This window comes from Somniosus microcephalus, chromosome 7 (genome assembly GCF_052327205.1).
Source record: "Somniosus microcephalus isolate GS21.2 chromosome 7, FLI_Smic_1.0, whole genome shotgun sequence".
Taxonomy (NCBI): domain Eukaryota; kingdom Metazoa; phylum Chordata; class Chondrichthyes; order Squaliformes; family Somniosidae; genus Somniosus; species Somniosus microcephalus.
In genome coordinates, this window is record NC_140993.1 from 138,133,453 (window position 1) to 138,154,562 (window position 21,110).

Below are 21,110 nucleotides of genomic sequence, written 5' to 3' on the forward strand. Positions count from 1 at the left end.
CACTTTTCCTGAGCGTACCAGGTCATTGAACCGTTTTTGTGCACTGCACCTAGGTTTGAGTGCACAACGATCTGGTGCTCACCTCCTGAGCAATTTGCAGCCAGGCTGCTTTGCTTTGCTGTGGAGGCTTCTTCCACCCAGAGGATGGGAAGAGTACCCCCTTGCGCCCTCTGACTCCCTCCACAAGAGCATGGAGGGAGTCGTCATCAAATTGGGGAGAGGCCTTGGCCCTTGAAGCAGTCGTGGCAGCAGTTGTTAGAGCGAAATCCACCATCAAATAATGAGAGAATGAAACAAGGCTGCATGGGCCCCTTAAATGCAGCTGCCTCACAGACGTCAGCAGCGGCGAGTTGCAGACCCAAAACACTAATTGGCCAGGGGAGCGCGCATGCAGGGACTCAATAGCCCAATTTTTTACCGGCTGAAAGCGGCGGCGGGACTGGAACCCGCCGACCACCTGACCCGCACCCAACCCGCCACCAATGAGAAAATCGCGGCCTTTGTGTCTGTCTTCACGGAAGAAGAAACAAAAAACCTCCCGGAAATAGTGGAGAACCAAGGGCCTGCAGTGAGCAGACAAATGGCAGATGGCTACTTGAACAAAATAATTAAGACTGAAAGGAACTGAAAGAAATTAGTATTAGTAAAAAAAATAGTACTGGAGAAATTAATGGGATTGAAAGCCAATAAATCCCCTGGACCTGATGGCCTACATCCTAGGGTTTTAAATGAGGTAGCTATGGAGATAGTGGCTGCATTGGTTGTCATCTTCCAAAATTCCTAGAACGGTTCCCGCGGATTGGAAGGTAGCAAATGTAACCCCACTATTTAAGAAAGGGGGAGAGAGAAAACAGGGAACTACAGACCAGCTAGCCTGACATCAGTAGTAGGAAAAATGCTAGAATCTATTATTAAGGACGTAGTAACTTAGAAAATAATAATAGGATTGGGCAGAATCAAAACGGATTTATGAAAATTGTTTCTGATGAATCCGTTAGAATTTTTTGAGGTTGTAACTAACAGAATAGATAAGGGGGAACCAGTGGATGTGGTGTATATGGATTTTCAGAAGGCATTCAATAAGGTGCCACACAAGAAGTTATTAAACAAAACTAGGGCTCATGGGATTGGGGGTAATATACTAACATGGATTGAGGATTAGTTAACGGACAGAAAACAGAGTAGGAATAAACGGGTCATTTCCAGGTTGGCAGGCTGTAACTAGTGGGGTACCACAAGGATCAGTGCTTGGGCCTCAGCTATTCACAATCTATATCCATGATTTGGATGAGGGGACCAAATGTAATATATCCAAGTTTGCAGGGTGGGAATGTAAATTGTGAGGAGGTTGCAAAGAGGCTTCAAGGGGATATAGACAGGCTAAGTGAGTGGGCAAGAACATGGCAAATGGAATATAATGTGGAGAAATGTGAAGTTATCCACTTCGGTAGGAAAAACAGAAAAGCAGAGTTTTTTAAATGGTGAGAGTTTGGGAAATGTTGGTGTTCAGAGAGACCTGGGTGTCCTTGTACACAAATCACTGAAAGCTAACATGCAGGTACTGCAAGCAATTAGGAAAGCAAATGGTATGTTGGCCTTTATTACAAGAGGATTTGAGTATAAGAGTAAAAACGTCTTACTGCAATTATATAGGGCCCTGGTGAGACCACACCTGGAGTATTGTGTACAGTTTTGGTCTCCTTACCTAAGGAAGGATATACTTGCCATAGAGGGAGTGCAACGAAGGTTCACCAAACTGGTTCCTGGGTTGGAGAGATTGAGCCGACTAGGCCTATATTCCCTGGAGTTTAGAAGAATGAGAGGTGATCTCATTGAAACATACAAAATTATTACAGGGCTAACAGGGTAGATGCAGGGAGAATGTTTCCCCTGGCTGGGGAGTCTAGAACCATGGATCACAGTCTCAGAATAAGGGATCGACCATTTAGGACTCTGATGAGACATTTCTTCACTCAGGGTGGTGAATCTTTGGAATTCTCTACCCTAGAGGACTGTGGAGGCTCAGTCGTTGAGTATATTCAAGACGGCGATTGATAGATTTTTAGATATTAAGGGAATCATGGAATATGGGGATAGTGCAGGAAAGTGGAGTTAAGGTAGAAGATCAGCCATGATCTCATTGAATGGCGAAGCGGGCTCAAGGATCGAATGGCCTACTCCTGTTCCTATTTCTCATGTTCTTATGTTCTCCTCCCTTTTCACATGGTTCTACCTAAATGAGCTGCACACTGGATCACTTGGGTTCCTGAAGCCAACTGGGAGTCCAGGAGCAGTCTCTGCCTCCCTCTCATAGAATCGTACAGCACAGAAGGCGGCCATTCGGCCCATCATGTCCCACCAGCTCTTTCAAAGAACAATTCAATTAGTCCCTTGCAAAATCTCTCCATTAGGTTTATCAGCTCTTCCAGTGGCAGGGTGAGCAGAGTCTCATTTGTTGTCACACCAGAACTGTAACATCAGCTCCACATCTTTGTCCTTTTCAGGTTGTGTTTTGCCTCCTCCCATTATAGTTCAAGCAGCCCCTGCTACAATCAGAGTAGATCAAATGTGCATGGTTGACAGGACTCACCAGCTGCTGCAGAGTCTCATCATCCATACAAATGGAGAATTCATTCAGAAGTATGCATGGAAACTTTCAGACTTGGGTTTATTGTTTTAATAGACATTTTTCCATCATCGAACCCACCTGTTTCTAATCAATGCTAGTGGGTGAATTACCCTGAAGGTTGCATACTGCTTTTCCAGAAAGTGAATGGCCCGGACTTTGTGGTCAGCGGCGAAGGAACGAGACTCGCCTTTCACCTCGCTGACAGCTGCCCACAAGTTCTTATGGGTTTTTGTGCAGAGACTTGCTCTAATCCAGCGTCTGATCTAGCGCAGTGTCCTCTACAAGGCATCTGTGAGCAGGCCAAGAAACGAGTCTCTTCAACCAGTCAGATTGAAGAATCCTCACTGAGACTCACGGGGAAAAATTTGGTTGGTTTTGACTAGACTTTTTGCGGCAGCGCAAAAGTTTACCGCCCCGATCTCCTGCGCCCACAGATCGTGACATCAGTCGAGCGTGTGACGCCCCGGACCGGATATTGAGTGGTGCCCCCCTCCTTTCTGCCTGCCGCAAGCAACGACAGGGAGACTGGAACGTTTCCTAGTCGGTGAGGGGCTGGGGGGGGGGGGACACTATTTAAAGGTGCCCTCTTTCTGCCTTTTTCTGTAGTAGACATTTTTGCACCACTCATTCTGACAGAGAGAGATATTCTGTGAGAGAGAGAGACTTCTAGATAGAGTCAATGCTGTGTGAAGTAGTTTTTGCTACTGAGCAACACTTTGCAAGTACTATTGGATTTGACCTTCATTTCTTCGATTCGGGGCGTCGTCCTTCGCCTGCAGAATCGGAGGCAACAGAGACGCAGATAGAGTGGCAATCATGGCCAGACGGAGGAGGGCCAACAGGCCTCTGCACAGGAGACCTTACTCTCCCAGGCTATTCCGGGAATAATTCTCCTACATTCATTTGTCTGAGGAGCAGTGTTTGCGCAGGCTGCGCTTCACCAAGGAGGTGGTCACTGAGCCAGATCTGCAGCCTCAACTGAGGACCAGGATGTCTCTCAGTGGCAGTGAAGGTCACAGTGGCTCTGAATTTTTATGCCACCAGCTCCTTTCAAGCAGTTGCTGGGGACATCACCAATATCTCCCAGTTCGCGGTCCATTGCTGTATCCGTCGGGTCACAAATGCCCTCTATAAAAGGAGACGCCAGTACATCTCTTTCCCGATGACCCGGGCCAAACAGCATGAACGCGCATTGGGCTTTGCAAGGATAGCAGGCTTCCCCATGGTGCAGGGCGCCATTGACTGCACGCATGTGGCATTGCGGGCACTGCATGAGAATGCAGAGGTTTTCCGAAACCGCAAGGGGTTCCACTCCTTAAACGTCCAGTTGGTCTGTGACCACAGACAGCTGATACTCTCTGTCAATGCCCGTTATCCTGGCAGCAGCCACGATGCTTTCATCCTCCGCCAGACTGGTGTGCGAGACCTTTTCCAGGCACTGCATCAGCCAAGTGGTTGGCTCCTCGGGGACCAGGGTTATCCACTCTGCACCTGGCTGATGACACGGCTCCGTAACCCCAACACCCCTGCTGAGCTGCGGTACAATGAGAGCCATCTCGCCACCAGGAACATCATTGAGTCAACAATCGGTGTGCTCAAGCAACGGTTCCGCTGTCTGGACCACGCAGGGGGAGCCCTGCACTACTTGCCTGAGCGGGTCTCCCTCTTCGTAGTTGTGTGCTGCGTTCTTCATAACCTGGCAATCCTCAGGACCCAGCCAATGCCACCAGGCCTTGGAGCACCACCGGAGGAGGACGACGATCAGCAGCAGCACCAAGGCGGGAGGAAGGCCCACAATGTTGAAACTGCAAGGGCCGTCCGTCAACGACTGATAACAAGCCGCTTCTAGGCCCCTACTCAGGAAATGGCTTCTGGCATGGAGAACAACATGAATGAAAGCAACCTGCAACCCCAAAGCCGGCCAAGGCAGCAATGATTCCAAAGGCCAAACCTGTATGTTTTGAATACAAAAACTTTTTTATTTTACAAACTCTGTGTGTGTCATTTCTTCATGACAAACTAATAGAAACAAACACAAAAAATCATTAATTAATATAACTGGTTCTCACAACCTGGAAATAATGGCCAAAACACTAAACAAAAGTTTGAACACGGACCTCAACCTTTAATAAAAAAATTCCCAGCATTTTGTCACACCTCCTACTTTTTGCCCTTTGAGGGTGATCTCCTTCCCTTGCGCACTTCCCCCCACCCCCCCCCCCCTTCCCATCCTACTGCTCCTCCATAATGAGGCCCTAGTGGCTGCAACAAGGCTGGTGGAAGGCTGCTAATTGTCAGAACCTGAGACTACAGATGACCTTGAAGGACGGCCTCGACCAGCTCTGGGCCTGGAGGGCCCGGCTGCAGACTGCACCAACTCTGCATGGGCAGCAGCAGTCTGGGCTACAGGCGGTGGGAAGTGACAGTGGTGGCAGCAGGAATGCTGTCATCTTGAGAGAGGACAGCACCTCCCTGCTCAACCGTCACACTGGCACTCCCACGGGGCAGCACCTCAGCATCCGGAGCAATCTGCTGGAGCACAGATTGCTGGCCTGCTGCGGCGCGATGAGAACCCCGGGGAAATGTGTCCGAACCAGCGACAATGGCAGTAGTCGCTGCTTGCGTGGCCTCAATATGAGACCAGTCTGAGATTGGATCACGGCAGCCAGTGACTGAATTGCAGCACTAAGCATTTGAGTGGCATCCGCCTGTGCTGCAGCGAAGTGCTCCACACTCCTTGCCAGTGCATCAATGGTTTCGGGCACCCTTCCCACTGCACCCATGAGCTGAGTGTGCATGTCCACCGCCTGGATGTTCATTTCAGCGATGAGCCGCCGCTCCTCTGCGTCCACTGCAGCAGGACTCGCTGGCCTACTCTCCCACCAGGGAGAAGGCCCCCAAGCTTCCCTAGCCACATCGCGTTGCTGCAGCCCGCTGGGTCCTGGAGCTTCACCCTCATCAGACCCTTCACCCCTGCTCCCCTCCAGGGAAGATGTGGTCCCAGTGTGGGCATGGGCTTCCGTGGGAGAGGGTGGTGCTGAGGCTCCAGCTTCCTCTCCCTCCTCGCCTGCGGCTTCGCTCCCACTGGCAGCTTGAGGGCCCGTCTCCTTAGCTGGTGAATCACCATCTGAAAGCAGGGAGGTACAAGAGTGGCTTTAGCGTGAGGACAGGGGGGCAGTAAGGGAGGAAGGAGTGGAGCGATTTAGTAAGTTGGATTGAAAGTGTCAAAGGCTGGTGTTGTGAGGGACAAGTGGAATGAGAGAGGAGAGAAAGCTGATGACCTTACCATTGCTGTCCCAAACGGGGTCGACCTCTCCAGGGGCGACAGGATTGATCACCTGGCTTGCCACAATCCTGTGGACACGCACCTCAAGATCACTGAGGGGTTCCAGCTGAGGCCGCCCTCCACCCGTCCGTTGCTGCTGTCTCCTATTAGGAGATAGCTTGGCCTGTAATAAAAAGGACTGAGTAAATATAGAGCCATGGTCTTGCCTGATGTTCCTCCCATAGTTGGATAGCCCTTACTGTATGCAAGATGTGGAATGTGTGTGTGTGTTTCATGAGAGGGCCATAGGTGTTGGATGAGTGTTGGGCATTGGGGTTTTAAGATACTCTGGCCGTAGAGTGAGGTTGAGATGGAGGGATGGAGAGATATTGAAAAAAAGCCACTCACCCTGACGACCCGAGTGAGGTCGTTGAACTTTTTGCGACATTGAGTATGGGCCCTGGTCACCATGCTCCTGGAGAAGACGTGCTGAGCCACCTCCCTCCACACTCTTCTGTAGTCGCGCGGCAAAGGCCTCCTGCCACTCTCAGGGTAGAGTATAGATCTTCTGCAATAACAACAGAAAATGCTGGAAATACTCAGCAGGCCAGGCAGCATCCGTGGAGAGAGAAACAGAGTTAACGTTTCAGGTCTGGGACCCTTCATCAGAACTGGAAAAAGCTGGAGATGTAACATATTAAGCAGGTGCAGAGACAGCGGGGCGGGGGGGGTGGTTAGGAGGGGAGGAAGAAATAGAAAGAACATCCTGTACTTTTGTAAGAGGCAGGAAAGATAAAATGTTGCAAATGGGAATGGCAAAAATCATACTACATGAAAAATGGGGGCAGGGATAATTATCTGAAATTGTTGAACTCAATGTTGAGTCCGGCAGGCTGCAAAGTGCCCAATCGAAAGATGAGGTGCTGTTCCTCAAGCTTATGTTGAGCTTCATTGGAACAATGCAATAGCCCGAGGACAGAGAGATCAGAGTGGGAGTGAAGCGGTGAATTAAAGTGACAGGCGACCGGAAGCTCAGGGTCACCCGTACGGACTGAACGGAGGTGTTCCGCAAAGCGGTCGCCCAATCTGCGTTTGGTCTCCCCAATGCAGAGGAGACCACATCGTGAGCAGCGAATACAGTATATTAAATTGCAAGAAGTACAAGTAAATCGCTGTTTCACCTGGAAGGGGTGTTTGGGGCCCTGGACAGTGGGAAGGGAGGAGGTAAAAGGGCATGTGTTGCATCTCCTGCGCTTGCATGGGAAGGTGCCAGGTGAAGGAGCAGGGCTGTTGGGGGTGATTGAGGAGTGGACCAGGGTGTCGCGGAGGGAGCGGTCCCTTCGGAATGCTGAAAGGGGAGGTGAGGGGAAGATGTGTTTGGTGGTGGGATCACGTTGGAGGTGGCGGAAATGGCGGAGGATGATCCGTTGAATGTGGAGGCTGGTGGGGTGAAAGGTGAGGACAAGGGGAACCCTATCGTGGTTCTGGGAGGGAGGGGCAGGGGTGAGAGCAGAAGTGCGGGAAATAGAACGGACACGGTCGAGGGCCGTGTCAACCACGGTAGAGGGGAATCCTCGGTTGAGGAAAAAGGAAGACATGTCAGAAGCACTAGTATGGAAGGTGGCATCGTCAGAACAGACGCGACGGAGAAACTGGGAGAATGGAATAGAGTCCTTACAGGAAGCGGGGTGGGAGGAAGTGTAGTCTAGGTAGCTGTGGGAGTCAGTGGGCTTGTAGTGGATGTTTGTTGAAAGCCGATCGCCAGAAATGGAGACGGAGAAGTCAAGGAAAGGAAGGGAAGAGTCGGAGATGGACCATGTGAAGGTGAGGGCAGGGTGGAAAGTGGAAGTAAAGTGAATGAACTTATCCAGTTCAGGGCGAGAGCAGGAAACGGCACCAATACAGCCATCGCTGTACCGGAAAAAGAGGTGAGGGAGGGGACCTGAGTAGGACTGGAACAAAGAATGTTCCACATGTCCCATGAACAGGCAGGCATAGCTAGGGCCCATGCGGGTTCCCATAGCAACACCTTTAATTTGGAGGAAGTGAGTGGAGTCAAAGGAGAAGTTGTTCAATGTGAGAACAAGTTCAGCCAGGCGGAGGAGGGTGGTGGTGGATGGGGACTGGTTGGGCCTCTGTTCAAGGAAGAAACAGAGGGCCCGAAGGCCATCCTGGTGGGGGATGGAGGTGTAGAGGGATTGGACGTCCATGGTGAAAAGGAGACGGTTGGGGCCAGGAAACTGGAAACTGTTAAAGTGACGGAGGGCGTCGGAAGAGTCGCGAATGTAGGTGGGAAGAGACTGGACAAGGGGAGAAAAAATAGAGTCGAGATAAGAAGAGATAAGTTCCGTGGGGTAAGAACAGGCTGAAACGATGGGTCTACCAGGGCAGTCCTGTTTGTGGATCTTGGGAAGGAGGTAGAAGCGGGCTGTGCGGGGTAGGGGGACTATGAGGTTGGCGGCCATGGAGGGAAGATCTCCAGAGGAGATGAGGTCAGTGACACACTTGGAAACAATGGCTTGATGTTTGCTAGTGGGGTCATGGTCCAGGCGGAGGTAGGAGGAGGTGTTGGAGAGTTGGCGTTCAGCTTCCACACGGTAGAGGTCGGTTCACCAAACAACAACAGCACCACCCTTATCAGCAGGTTTAATGATAATGTTAGGGTTGGATCGGAGAGAGTGGAGTGCTGCAAGTTCAGAGGGAGTTAGGTTGGAGTGAGTGAGGGGAGCAGAGAAATGGAGACGGCCAATGTCACGTCAGCAGTTAGCAATGAAAAGATCTAGAGAGGGTAGAAGGCCAGAGGGAGGGATCCAAGTAGAACGAGAATTTAGAAAGCGGGAGAAAGGATCAGCTATGCGGGGGGAAGACTCCTGGCCAAAGAAGTGGGCACGGAGACGAAGGCGACGGAAGAAGAGCTCAGCATCGTGCCGAGCTCGAAATTCATTCAGGTGGGGGCGTAAGGGGATGAAGCTCAGGCCTTTGTTGAGGACTGAACGTTCGGGGTCAGAGAGGGGAAGGTCAGAGGGGATAGTGAAAACACGGCAGGGGGTGAGACTGGAAGAAGGGATCGGATCAGAGGAAAGTAACGGGGAAGGTGGTTCCAGGGGGGCGTTGGTGTCCACGAGTTGACGAAGCTTGCGATCCTTGACATCAGAAAGGAAGAAAAAAAGTTTTTTGTTGAAGCGTCGGATGAGTCGAAGGGTGAAATGGAACTGTGGACCCGGACAGCATTGAAATAGAGTGCGTCGGTGCTGCTGAAGAGAGAGGTCGAGGTTGTTCATGTGGCGGCGCATGGCGTTGAGCGTGGATCCCAAGATGCGGCGAGAGCAGTAGCTTGAAGAATGATGAATATTGAGGAGATATTTGTAATCCTGGGTGGATCCAAAACATGAAGGGTGGAAGTTTAGTTGGAATCCACGTGGAATAACTCTGAACCGGAGACAGTTACTGAGGAAAGAGATATGGCTGTGAAACCGAGTCTTGGCAGATACCTGGTCAAAAACGAGAAGGGAAACTGAAAGCAATGAAGACGAACAAGGTTGAATAGATAAACGGAACTCCCGTCGGAGAGAAGAGCAGAACTTCTTCAAGGTAGGCATTCCTAGAAGAGAGGTGGCAGTGAACCAAACACTAATATAATTGCAAAATACTGCGGATGCTGGAAATCTGAAATAACAACAGAAAATGCTGGAAATACTCAGCAGGCGAGGTAGCATCCGTGGAGAGAGAAACAGAGTTAACGTTTCAGGTCTGGGACCCTTCATCAGAACTGGAAAAAGCTGGAGATGTAACATATTAAGCAGGTGCAGAGACAGCGGGGCGGGGGGGGTGGTTAGGAGGGGAGGAAGAAATAGAAAGAACATCCTGTACTTTTGTAAGAGGCAGGAAAGATAAAATGTTGCAAATGGGAATGGCAAAAATCATACTGCATGAAAAATGGGGGCAGGGATAATTATCTGAAATTGTTGAACTCAATGTTGAGTCCGGCAGACTGAAAAGTGCCCAATCGAAAGATGAGGTGCTGTTCCTCGAGCTTACGTTGAGCTTCATTGGAACAATGCAATAGCCCGAGGACAGAGAGATCAGAGTGGGAGTGAAGCGGAGAATTAAAGTGACAGGCGACCGGAAGCTCAGGATGACCCGTACGGACTGAACGGAGGTGTTCCGCAAAGCGGTCACCCAATCTGCGTTTGGTCTCCCCAATGTAGAGGAGACTGCATCGTGAGCAGCGAATACAGTATATTAAATTGCAAGAAGTACAAATAAATCGCTGTTTCACCTGGAAGGGGTGTTTGGGGCCCTGGACAGTGGGAAGGGAGGAGGTAAAAGGGCATGTGTTGCATCTCCTGCGCTTGCATGGGAAGGTGCCAGGTGAAGGAGCAGGGCTGTTGGGGGTGATTGAGGAGTGGACCAGGGTGTCGCGGAGGGAGCGGTCCCTTCGGAATGCTGAAAGGGGAGGTGAGGGGAAGATGTGTTTGGTGGTGGGATCACGTTCGATCTTCTGCGCTCCACCGAGCCAACCAGAGCCTCCAAGGCCCACTCGCTGAAGCGCTGAGCTCGTTCTCTCGCCCTCACCATAGTCCTTGGCTGGAAAATGTAGGCACAGGTCTCTCCAGGCCGAGAGTCAAGGCTCCAATGAGCAGGGTGTGGCTGGAGAGCAAGATTATCCCTCCCCTTTAAGAACTCTCCATTGGTTGGAATCGTACCTAGCACAAAGGAAGTTGGCTGTGGTTGTTGGAGTTCATTCATCTCAATCACATGACATCACTGCAGGAGTTCCTCAGGGCAGTGTTCTAGGCCCAACCATCTTCAGCTGTTTCATCAATAACCTTCCCTCCATCATAAGGTCAGAAGTGGGGATGTTCGCTGATGATTGCACACTGTTCAGCACCATTCGAGACTCGTCAGATACTGACGCAGTCCGTGTCCATATGCAGCAAGACCTGGACAACATTCAGACTTGGGCTGACAAGTGGCAAGTAACATTCGCACCACACAAGTGCCAGGCAATGACCATCTCCAACAAGCGAGACTCTAACCATCTCCCCTTGACATTCAATGGCATTACCATCGCTGAATCCCCCACTATCAACATCCTGGGGGTTACCATTGATCAGAAACTGAACTGGACCAGCCATATAAATACTGTGGCTACAAGAGCAGGCCAGAGGCTGGGAATTCTGCGGCGAGTGTCTCACCTCCTGACTCCCCAAAGCCTTTCCACCATCTACAAGGTACAAGTCAGGAGTGTGATGGAATACTCTCCACTTGCCTGGATGAGTGCAGCTCCAACAACACTCAAGAAGCTCGACACCATTCAGGATAAAGCAGCCCGCTTGATTGGCACTCCATCCACCACCTTCAACATTCACTCCCTCCACCACCGGCGCACTGTGGCTGCAGTGTGTACCATCTACAAGATGCACTGCAGCAACTCGCCAAAGCTCCTTCAACAGCACCTTCCAAACCCGCGACCTCTACCACTTAGAAGGACAAGGGCAGCAGACGCATGGGAACATCACCACCTACAAGTTCCCCTCCAAGCCACACACCATCCTGACTTGGACCTGTATCGCCGTTCCTTCACTGTCGCTGGGCCAAAATCCTGGCACTCCCTTCCTAACAGCATTGTGGGTGTACCTACACCATATGGACTGCAGCGGTTCAAGAAGGCAGCTCACCACCATCTTCTCAAGGGCAATTAGGGATGGGCACTAAATGCAGGCCTAGCCAGCGACGCCCACATCCCATCAATGAATTTAAAAAAAACTGTCCGGCGCCAGTATGTCTGTGTTCCATCGCTAAGTGACATCACCTGCGCTGCGCCCACGCTCTGAGTTAGCGCCTCGCTCCTCGGCCTTTGCGCCTTAAGACAGGTGTGCAGCACCTGATTTAGTGTTCTAATCACCTCCGGGGCGATAATAATCAAGTTTGCAGTTGGAGGCGATAATTAGCGCCAGGCGCTAAACTTTGCGCCCAGCCGATAATTGCGCCCCAAACAGGGTGATACCGAATTTCTCCCCCACAGATTCTAAACCAGGAAGTATAAATTAGATTTTAAATCATTTACAGAAAGCTAAATAAAGATTGGGAAAGACAGATAGGATTAAGAGAGAGAGAGAAAGAAAAGAGACAGATAGAAAAGGTAAAAATAAATTTTCAACACTAATTAACTTCTGAAGGAATGAGACTCCACACTTGTAAACTAATTTTCAGGCAAGAGAGGTTGTTTGCCAGTACTTATCGCGCAGTTAAAATTCACTTACTCCTGATTGCACCAGCCCTAACTTTTTCTAGCTTGTTTAGTGGGTAAATACCCTAACTTCATGGCGTTGCATGAATTTCAATGCCAAGTCTATCAGCGAGGTTCTGTTATAGAGCAGCCTGTGGAGGAGCAGGGCAACTTGGACAGAAACTTCCGGATTTCCTTGTTTCCCGTGCATGTGAGTACTCCGGAAGTTGCTGTCCGATTTACTCCATTATAACGATGAGCGTGACAGCCTCACCATTATTATTAACGCAAAATCTGGGCCATTGTTTCCTGTATGTGTTTCCTCCCTCTTCCCAGAATCTTCCAGAAGATTCAAGCAGAGCCGACAATGGTGATTCTGACAATCCCTTACTGGTCAGAAACAGTGGATCAAGGACATTCTGCTATTGGCCAATGCTCAATCAATCTCACTGTCCCATAGGTGGTACCATTTCTCCCAATTCCCAGATCATATCCTCTACCCAAACACAACCAGCTTTCACTTGATAGCATGGTTAAGAGGATCAATTTCCTCGGAGAGGGGAAAAAAATTATGCTGCATTTGAGAACCATTCAAAAACAGTGTGCCCTTAAAACAGGTGTATTAATTATTGTGTCCATATTTGCTATGCATTGTGCATCTGTAAGTCCTGCCATTTGCAGCATCTGTAATTTGTTGTTTAAATGCTGCTAGAAGGTGATGTTCAGGAACTCATCTATTAATCTGTTTTATATTAACACATGAAAGAAGTTTATTCAATCTTATTCAGAGGTTGTTTGGATGCTGGTTATACCTCTGATTATGCTGGTTAATGACCTAAGTTGTGAACAAGTTACTGGCTGGCCTCGCACATTCTACCCTACGTAAGCTTGAGATTATCCAAAACTCGGCTGCCGTGTCCTAACTTGCACCAAGTCCCATTCACCCATCACCCCTGTGCTCGCTGACCCACTGGCTCCCGGTTAGCCACACCTCGATTTCAAAATTCTCATCCTTGTTTTCAAATCCCTCCATGGCCTCGCCCCTCCCTATCTCTGTAATCTCCTCCAGCCCCACAACCTCCCCGAGATATCTGCGCTCCTCTAATTCTGCCCTCTTGAGCATCCCTGATTATAATCACTCAACCATTGGTGGCCGTGCCTTCTGTTGCCTAGGCCCTAAACTCTGGACTTCCTTGCCTAAACCTCTCCACCTCTCTACCTCTCTTTCCTCTTTTAAGACGCTCCTTAAAACCCACTTCTTTACTGCCCTAATTTCTCCTTATGTGGCTCGGTGTCAAATTTTTTGACTTACTGTGTAATACTCCTGTGAAGCACCTTGGGATGTGTTACTACGTTAAAGGTGCGATATAATACAAGTTGTTGTTGTTGAATAATTATTTTATCACAATACTTTAGCAAATAATTCATGGGCATTGCCTTCTAGTAGTTTTTAAGCAATGAACTGAATGCTGCAAATGCCAGGCATGCCTTTATTTCTTCCTGTGTTCACATTGTATATAAAAATGTGTCCCAAATGCAGAAAAAGTACTCAAAATGAGGGATGTCAGTGCTGGAGAATGGAATATCTTTCCACTCTCTATCCAGTGTCAGCTTCACTCACTCCCAGACTAGCTATGACACAGGTTAGATGCAGGGTAGAGCTCTCTTTACTATGTCTCAACAATATGTCTCTGCCCAAAACTCTGAAGAAATGTCTCCCTTCCCCTTTGGACGATTGTGACATTTTGTTTCCCCACTCCAACCATCCCTCTAGCTCCTCTTTATGAGACTGATACTAGTGCAGACAATGCTTTGCTATGTCATAAAGTCATTACGGCACAGAAGAAGGCCATTCGGCCCATCGAGTCCATGCCAGCTCTCTATAGAGCAATCCAGTCAGTCCCATTCCCCGCTCTATTCCCGTAGCCCTGCAAGTTTATTTCCCTCAAGTGCCTATCCAATTTCCTTTTGAAATCATTGATCGTCTCTGCTTCCACTACCCTCATCGGCAGCGAGTTCCAGGTCATTACCACTCGCTGTGTAAAAAAGTTCTTCCTCACTTTCCCCCTGTATCTCTTGCCCAAAACTTTAAAGCTGTGTCCCCTAGTCCTTGTACCATCAGCTAATGGGAACAGCCTTTCTCTGTCTACCTTATCCAAACCCGTCATAATCTTGTACACCTCTATCAAATCTCCCCTCAACCTCCGTTGCTCCAAGGAGAACAACCCCAGCTTCTCCAACCTAACCTTGTAGCTAAAATCCCTCATCCCTGGAACCATGCTGGTAAATCTCTGCACCCTCTCAAGGACCTTCACATCCTTTCTAAAGTGTGGTGACCAGAACTGGATGCAATACTCTAGTTGTGGCCTAACCAGAGCTTTATAAAGGTTCAGCATAACTTCTGATGTCACCCATGTGGCCTGCCTGCTCCTGTATAGTATAAAGGAGGCAGCTCCCTCGAGAAAAAGGTGGATGGTTTTGTGCTATGGACTCGTGCATTTTGAAGTGGGTTAGGATTGCCAATACTTATTTTATTTAGGACCCCAAGAGCTGACGATTCAAACCAATGTCTTGGAGGTGAAAGGACAGTGTACACAATCCCTGCTCCAACTGCTTTGCCCCTAAAGTCAAGCACTCATGATATAATGGATATTTTAGAATGAACACTTCTCACAAAATTGCATTTGTTTTCTTTCAATCCTTTTGACAGTTTCTGAATCTCAATCAGGGGTCTTGAATATAAGTTAATCAGAACTCTTTGTTTTAATTACAGGATTAGTGATATTCGTCAATTTATCATCCAACACCGTCCTGTCTTTACTAGTTCCTCCTTTGTACTGATGACCACTTTCCCAAATAAAGAGCTGACAGATGAAGAGCAGACGCTGCAAGAGGCCAAGTTGCTTAATGCAGTGATTGTTCAGCGGCTGAAGTAACTTCACCTTTGAATTGTAGGACCATACAGGATGGAACAAGGCTTACAAATCTTTCCGCATACTGATTCTGAGCTGCGTGCCAAAAGGTGGTAAAATTGCCATGATGCTCACCCCAAATCATTTTAGCACTGGAGGGAGGAATGAAGCTGTTGTTGGCTTGGAGCAGGAGGCTATCCTCACTCTCCTAGGAAAGCTTATGGGAACAGTTATCTATGATAAATGTACTGTTAATATATACAAGTCTACTAATTCTCATATAGGAATTCCTTTGTAGTAATAGTAACTGGAAATATTCTGCAAAAGTAACTGGAGCCTTCTGACAACTGTTATAATCTTGAAATTTGGTTTAAACAATCACTACTGTATTTGGGCTAGATTCACTTGAATTTTTAAAAAACTTACTTAAACTGCATCTGGAGATGAAAAATGCACTAAGTAATAAGAGCAGACGTATTTATGCATGATACTGGTTGTATACAAATATGGAATATCATACTGTTGATATTTTATGGGAGCTGTAAAAAGTAATTAAAATTTATATACTGTTGGTAACCTCATATTTGTGGAATAAAATGTTCTTGAAATGTATTCCATAAAATTATACCATGATGAACGTTGCTTCAGTTGCCACTTCAGCTGTTTCTGTGAGATGAACATTACCAGCTGTGTCATGTCTTAAATTGATGTTTAGATTCTTTAAAAGTAGCTGTTGCAGCAATTGCTGCATGTTTTATAACTGCTTGTGGAACTAGTTAAAAAGTTTAAACTTTGGAATTCAGCGATGACTCTATTAACTTAAAAACTAGGTTCAAAATAAGTATTTGTCACTATTTTCACCGTCCACAGTAACATTCAATAGGAAAAAACTGGAGGGCCCTTTTTTAAAAAAAATATATATATATATAGCACGAACAGACTATTCCAGGGATAATTTGGAGTTATATGGGCGTCATCACTGTTAGGATATGAATGCTAGCATGCAGTTTATTATTGAGTACCCTCTATTTTCATTTATTTTTAGATCGAGAGCTGGTTATGCAATAACTTGTGACAAATGTTATAGAGAAAAGGCTGCAGTTCTAAACCCTGTTAAATGAATAATTTCCACGCAACATATGAGGGAAGAAGGACCCATTGGCTGGTAATAAAAGTAAGCGTTGGTCCCTTAGAGGCTGAGACAGGAGAAATTATAATGGAGAATAAGGAAATGGTAGAGACTTTAAACAAACATTTTGTATGTCTTCACAGTAGAATATACAAAAAGCATACCAAAAATAGTGGGCTAATGAGAGTGAGGAACTTAAAGTAATTAAGATCTGTAGAGAAAAAGTACTTGAGAAACTAATGGGACTAAAAGCCGACACATCCCATGGACCTGATGGCCTACATCCTAGAGTTCTAAAAGAGGTGGCTGCAGTAATAGTGGATGCATTGGTTGTGATCTTCCAAAATTCCCTAGATTCTAGAACGGGCCCAGCAGGTTGGAAGGTAGCAATTGTAACCCCGCTATTCAAGAAAGGAGGGAGAAAGAAAACCGGGAACTACAGGCCAGTTAGCATGACATCAGTCTTCGGGGAAAATGCTGGAATCCATTATTAAGGAAGTGGTAACGGGACACTTAGAAAATCATAATATGATTAGGCAGAGTCAACATGGTTTTATGAAAGGGAAATCGTGTTTGACAAATTTATTAGAGTTTTTTGAGGATGTAACTAGCAGGGTAGATAAAGGGGAACCAGTGGTTGTAGTATATTTGGATTTCCAAAAGGCATTCGATGAGGTGCCACATAAAAGGTTGCTACGTAAGATTAGGGTTCATGGGGTTGGGGGTAATATATTAGCATGGATAGAGGATTAGTTAATGGACAGAAAGCAGAGTAGTGATAACCAGGTCATTTTCAGGTTGGCAGGCTGTAACTAGTGGGGTGCTTGGGCCTCAGCTATTTACAATCTATATTAATGACTTGGATGAAGGGACCAAGTGTAATTTATCCAAGTTTTCTGACAATACAAAGCTAAGTGAGAAAGTAAGCTGTGAGGAGGACACAAAGAGCCTGCAAAAGGATATAGACAGGTTAAGTGAATTGGCAATACGGTGGCAGATGGAGTATAATGTGGAGAAGTGTGAGGTTATTCACTTTGGTAGGAAGAATAGAAAAATATTTTTTAAATGGCGAGAAACTGTTACATGTTGGAGTTCAGAGAGTTTTAGGTGTCCTCGTACAGGAAACAGAGAGTTGGCAGGCAGGTACAGCAAGCAATTAAGGCAAATGGCATGTTGGCCTTTATTGCAAGGGGTTGGATTACAAGAGTAAGTAGGCCTTGCTACAGTTGTACAGGGCTTTGGTGAGACCACGCCTAGAGTACTGTGCACAGTTTTGGTGGTCTTATGAGGAAGGATATAACTGCCTTAGAGGCGGTGCAACGAAGATTCACTAGCTTGATTCCTGGGATGAGAAGGTTGTCCTATGAGGTGCGATTGAGTAGATTGGGCCTACACTCTCTGGAGTTTAGAAGAATGAGAGGTGATTTCATTGAAACATAAGATTCTGAGGGGGATTGACAGGGTAGATGCTGAGAGGTTGTTTCCCTTGGCTGGAGAATCTAGAACTAGGGGCATAGTCTCAGGATAAGGGGTCGGCCATTTAAGACTGAGATGAGAAGGAATTTCTTCACTGAGGTTTATGAATCTTTGGAACCTGTGGATGCTCAATCATTAAGTATATTTAAGGCTGAGATAAATAGATTTTTGGACTCTAGGGAAATCAAGGGATATGGAGATCGGACGGGAAAGTGGAGTTGAGGTCGAAGATCAGCCATGATCTTATTGAATGGCAGAGCAGGCTTGAGGGGCTGCATGGCCCACTCTTGCTCCTAATTCTTATGATCTTATAGCAATCATAAAATGACTGGCTACCAAGAATTGTTTTGTGTGTTCAAAACAGCAACCATGTCCAGAAGCCTTTTCATGAAATGGCTACATGGTATGAACTTTGGTTGTCAAATCAGTCCAAGTGAGATGAGTATGCTCCATTCTGCTTCTGCAGGCTTCTGAGCTTTAGCAGGGAAGAGTTATCATTCTGGTCTCGGCTGCTACTTTGCACTGGACTAAATTTACACAGGACAACATGCTGCTTTTTGTATACATCTTCTGTTTACTCCTTTACACTGTTGGAAAATCTGTGATTTAAAAATTAAATTTCACTGTGCCTTCCACAAATTTTATTTTCTGTGTTAAAATTTACTTAAAACAATAAGGTGAATCTTTGCCATCATTTTGAACACAATTTTGAAAATATGAAAGAATGAATATTATTCAGAGTTGATTGATTATCCTGGTCTTAATCTCATGGAACTTCTAGTTGGGTATGTGGATGGCAGATGTTTTACAACTACATCTAAGCATACAAGATCCTTGTAGTTGGTAATGTGGTGTGATGTCTTGTCCTTGCTTGATAATGTGTGAAATGGGTGAGTTCTCACGAAAAAGGAAAGTATGAGAAACTTTGCAATGTTGGTTATAATGGCCCGGATTTTGCAGTGGTCATAATGGTGAAACTTTCAGCGTTTGCTGTCATTACCCCTCTGGAACTGACCGTAATTTCAGGATTTAGCACATGTGCATGTAAATGCAGAAATCTGGAAGTTGCAATCAGTCAACAGGCTGCACTGTGGAACTCCTCATAGCCGGCAAACTGTGAAATCAGTTGAACTGACGAAAACTTCCCCTTTTCTGCTCTAATATCACTGTTAACCACCCCATTAAAAAGTTACACCTTGTTGAAATAGTTCTAACTGGGGTTTTAATGCCATATTGACTGCTGAACAACTGCTCTGGTCCTGACAAAACAATTTTATATTTGTGGAATGTCAAATTTCTCCATAGATAAAAATTACTCGATTTCTAAAATAATAAATATATTTTTGTAAAATTTGTTTATGCTATTTCATCTTCTACCTTAACCCCATGTGTCTGTCCCAATCTTTATTTTGCTCTGAAAATGTTTAAAAGTGAAATGATAATCAGTGCTTTTTATTTCCTGGTTTTCTTTCTGTGAGAACTCATCAGTGTGATTGGTTGCTTAGACAGATTGATGACATCACGACTAATGTATGCTGGGGATCCCCTTTTGACAGCGCAACAATCAAATTAAAGTCGAGAAAGCTAAAGTTTTCACCACAGAGACCGCAAGATCTTTATGGGCAGCTCTCTTCGATGTCAAGCAGCGATCGCTGTCACTTCGCCGCTGACTGCAAATTCCGGGCCAGCATGTAAACTTAAGCCTACAGATAAGAGACTTTGACTATTTTAATAAACCTTTTGTATTTTCATCCAAACCTTTCCTTTAAGTTTTCAGAAGGAAATACAAATATGGTGTTCTCCTACAGCTTCAAAATGACACTCCAACCTTGATCGACTCATACTGGCATTGTCTCATTTTTGTTGAGGCTTTTCATTTTTTTTGTCTTTAAGAGACTTAGGCCTAGAAATTCACTATGGCCCCGCCAGCTGGCTAACGGCCAAAAGTTAGCGCTGGGCACGGAGCCATGTGCGACCGTCCGATATTCGCTTTTTGCGCCCCAAGTCGGAACCGGACGCTATTCCAGGGTGTGCCCGCCCCCGCTTGGGGCGCAGAAACTGAATTTCAGCGCTCTAAGTGCCGCTGCGCCACCCGATGCGGTGCGGCAGGCTGCGGTACTGCAGGCCTCCTTCTCTTAAGGTGGAGGTGCCTGCAACGGGGAGATCGCCGCCGGATTGTGCCGGCAAATGAGCCCGGCACCACGGAGAAGTGCCGGGCTCGCGGAAAGCAGCCGGCAATGCCGCGGGGGGGGTGGTGGAGGAGGCCGGGGAAGGAGGTGCGGGCAGGCGGCCGCCAAAAAAGCGGCCGGCCGCACCTCCACCTTTATGCGCCCCACTAAGGCTGCAGTAAGGCCCTGGTCTCCGGATGTTAGTAGCGGCCGCCACGGAGGAGGCGGCGGCAACTGAATATGGGCGTCGGGCCGGCATCGGGGCGGAAATGGGGCACTGCGCACACCGATGACGTCATCGGCGCAGCGCTACCGGCTACCGCCGCCATTACCGCCGAGCTCAATATCAGCGCAACCTCCTATACTGGCGCAGAAACCCTCTTTAGGTGGTAACTGGGCGCAAAGCTTGCAGCGCCTTACTGAATTTCTAGGCCTTATAGTCATGAATATCTGAATGTATTAGAAATGGAAATGACTGTCAATTTACAGTAATTTTCACACGGTTGTTTGAATAATTAAACTTTTTCAGCTATGAAAATAACTGCAGATTGAACTGGACACTCATTTTAGTAACCTTATGGGAATTTTCCTTTTGCACAGCAATTAAATGTTTTCCTGTAAACAGGCACATTGAACAGTGACTTATTTTTGTGTTCTTTTCACAAGGAGTCAAATTCCTTGCACCTTCATGGTTTGCATCAGCTCACTACTGTATTTTTAAATAAATGCTAAATTTCTGGTGACTTGGTATAAATGTGTATGTTTTTACCTGCAGGATGTGTTAAATCATAGACCTTTTAAGAAGAAATTGTTCAAAATCCAGTAGAAATTGGACACTCTATCAAATGCACTCATATTTTGCCTGTAACCAAAACTCTTTTCATAGAACCATAGAATGGTTACAGTACAGGAGGCCATTGAGCCCGGCGAGCCAGTGCTGGCTCTCTGCAAGAGCACTTCGGTTAGTCCCATTCCTCCACCCTCTCCCCGTAGCCTTGCAAATTTCTTTCCTTCAGGTACTTCTTCAATTTCCTTTTGAAAGCCACGATTGAATCTGCCTCCACCACCCTTTCAGGCAGTGTGTTCCAGATCATAACCACTCACTCCCTAAAAATGTTTTTCCTCATGTCACCTTTGGTTCTTCTGCCAATCACCTTAAATCTGTATCCTCTGGTTCTCGACCCTTCCGCCAATGGGAACAGTTTCTCTCTATCTACTTTGTCTAGACCTCTCATGATTTTGAACACCTCTATCAAATCTCTCAACCTTCTCTGCTCTGAGGTGAACAACCCCAGCTTC

At 47.0% G+C, this 21,110-nt stretch overlaps 1 protein-coding gene across 3 annotated transcripts in view; it reads left to right on the forward strand.

Annotated features, from left to right (window-relative positions):
* LOC147114908 (NSFL1 cofactor p47-like) overlaps positions 1–20,446 on the forward strand; it is a 78,956-nt gene extending 58,510 nt beyond the window's left edge. The window contains exons 9-10 of one of the 3 annotated variants that reach the window (XR_015079008.1): positions 14,900–15,148; positions 16,084–19,260. Coding sequence is in view for 2 of the 3 variants with exons in the window: in XM_085992988.1 (XP_085849114.1) it covers positions 19,149–19,338 (190 nt within the window). In the remaining variant the exon portion in view is untranslated. Of the gene's footprint in view, positions 1–14,899; positions 15,620–16,083 lie in introns of those variants that run through there. The other 2 variants (XM_085992988.1, XM_085992989.1) reach the window with 2 other exon arrangements.
* Positions 20,447–21,110: the final 664 nt, after the last annotated feature.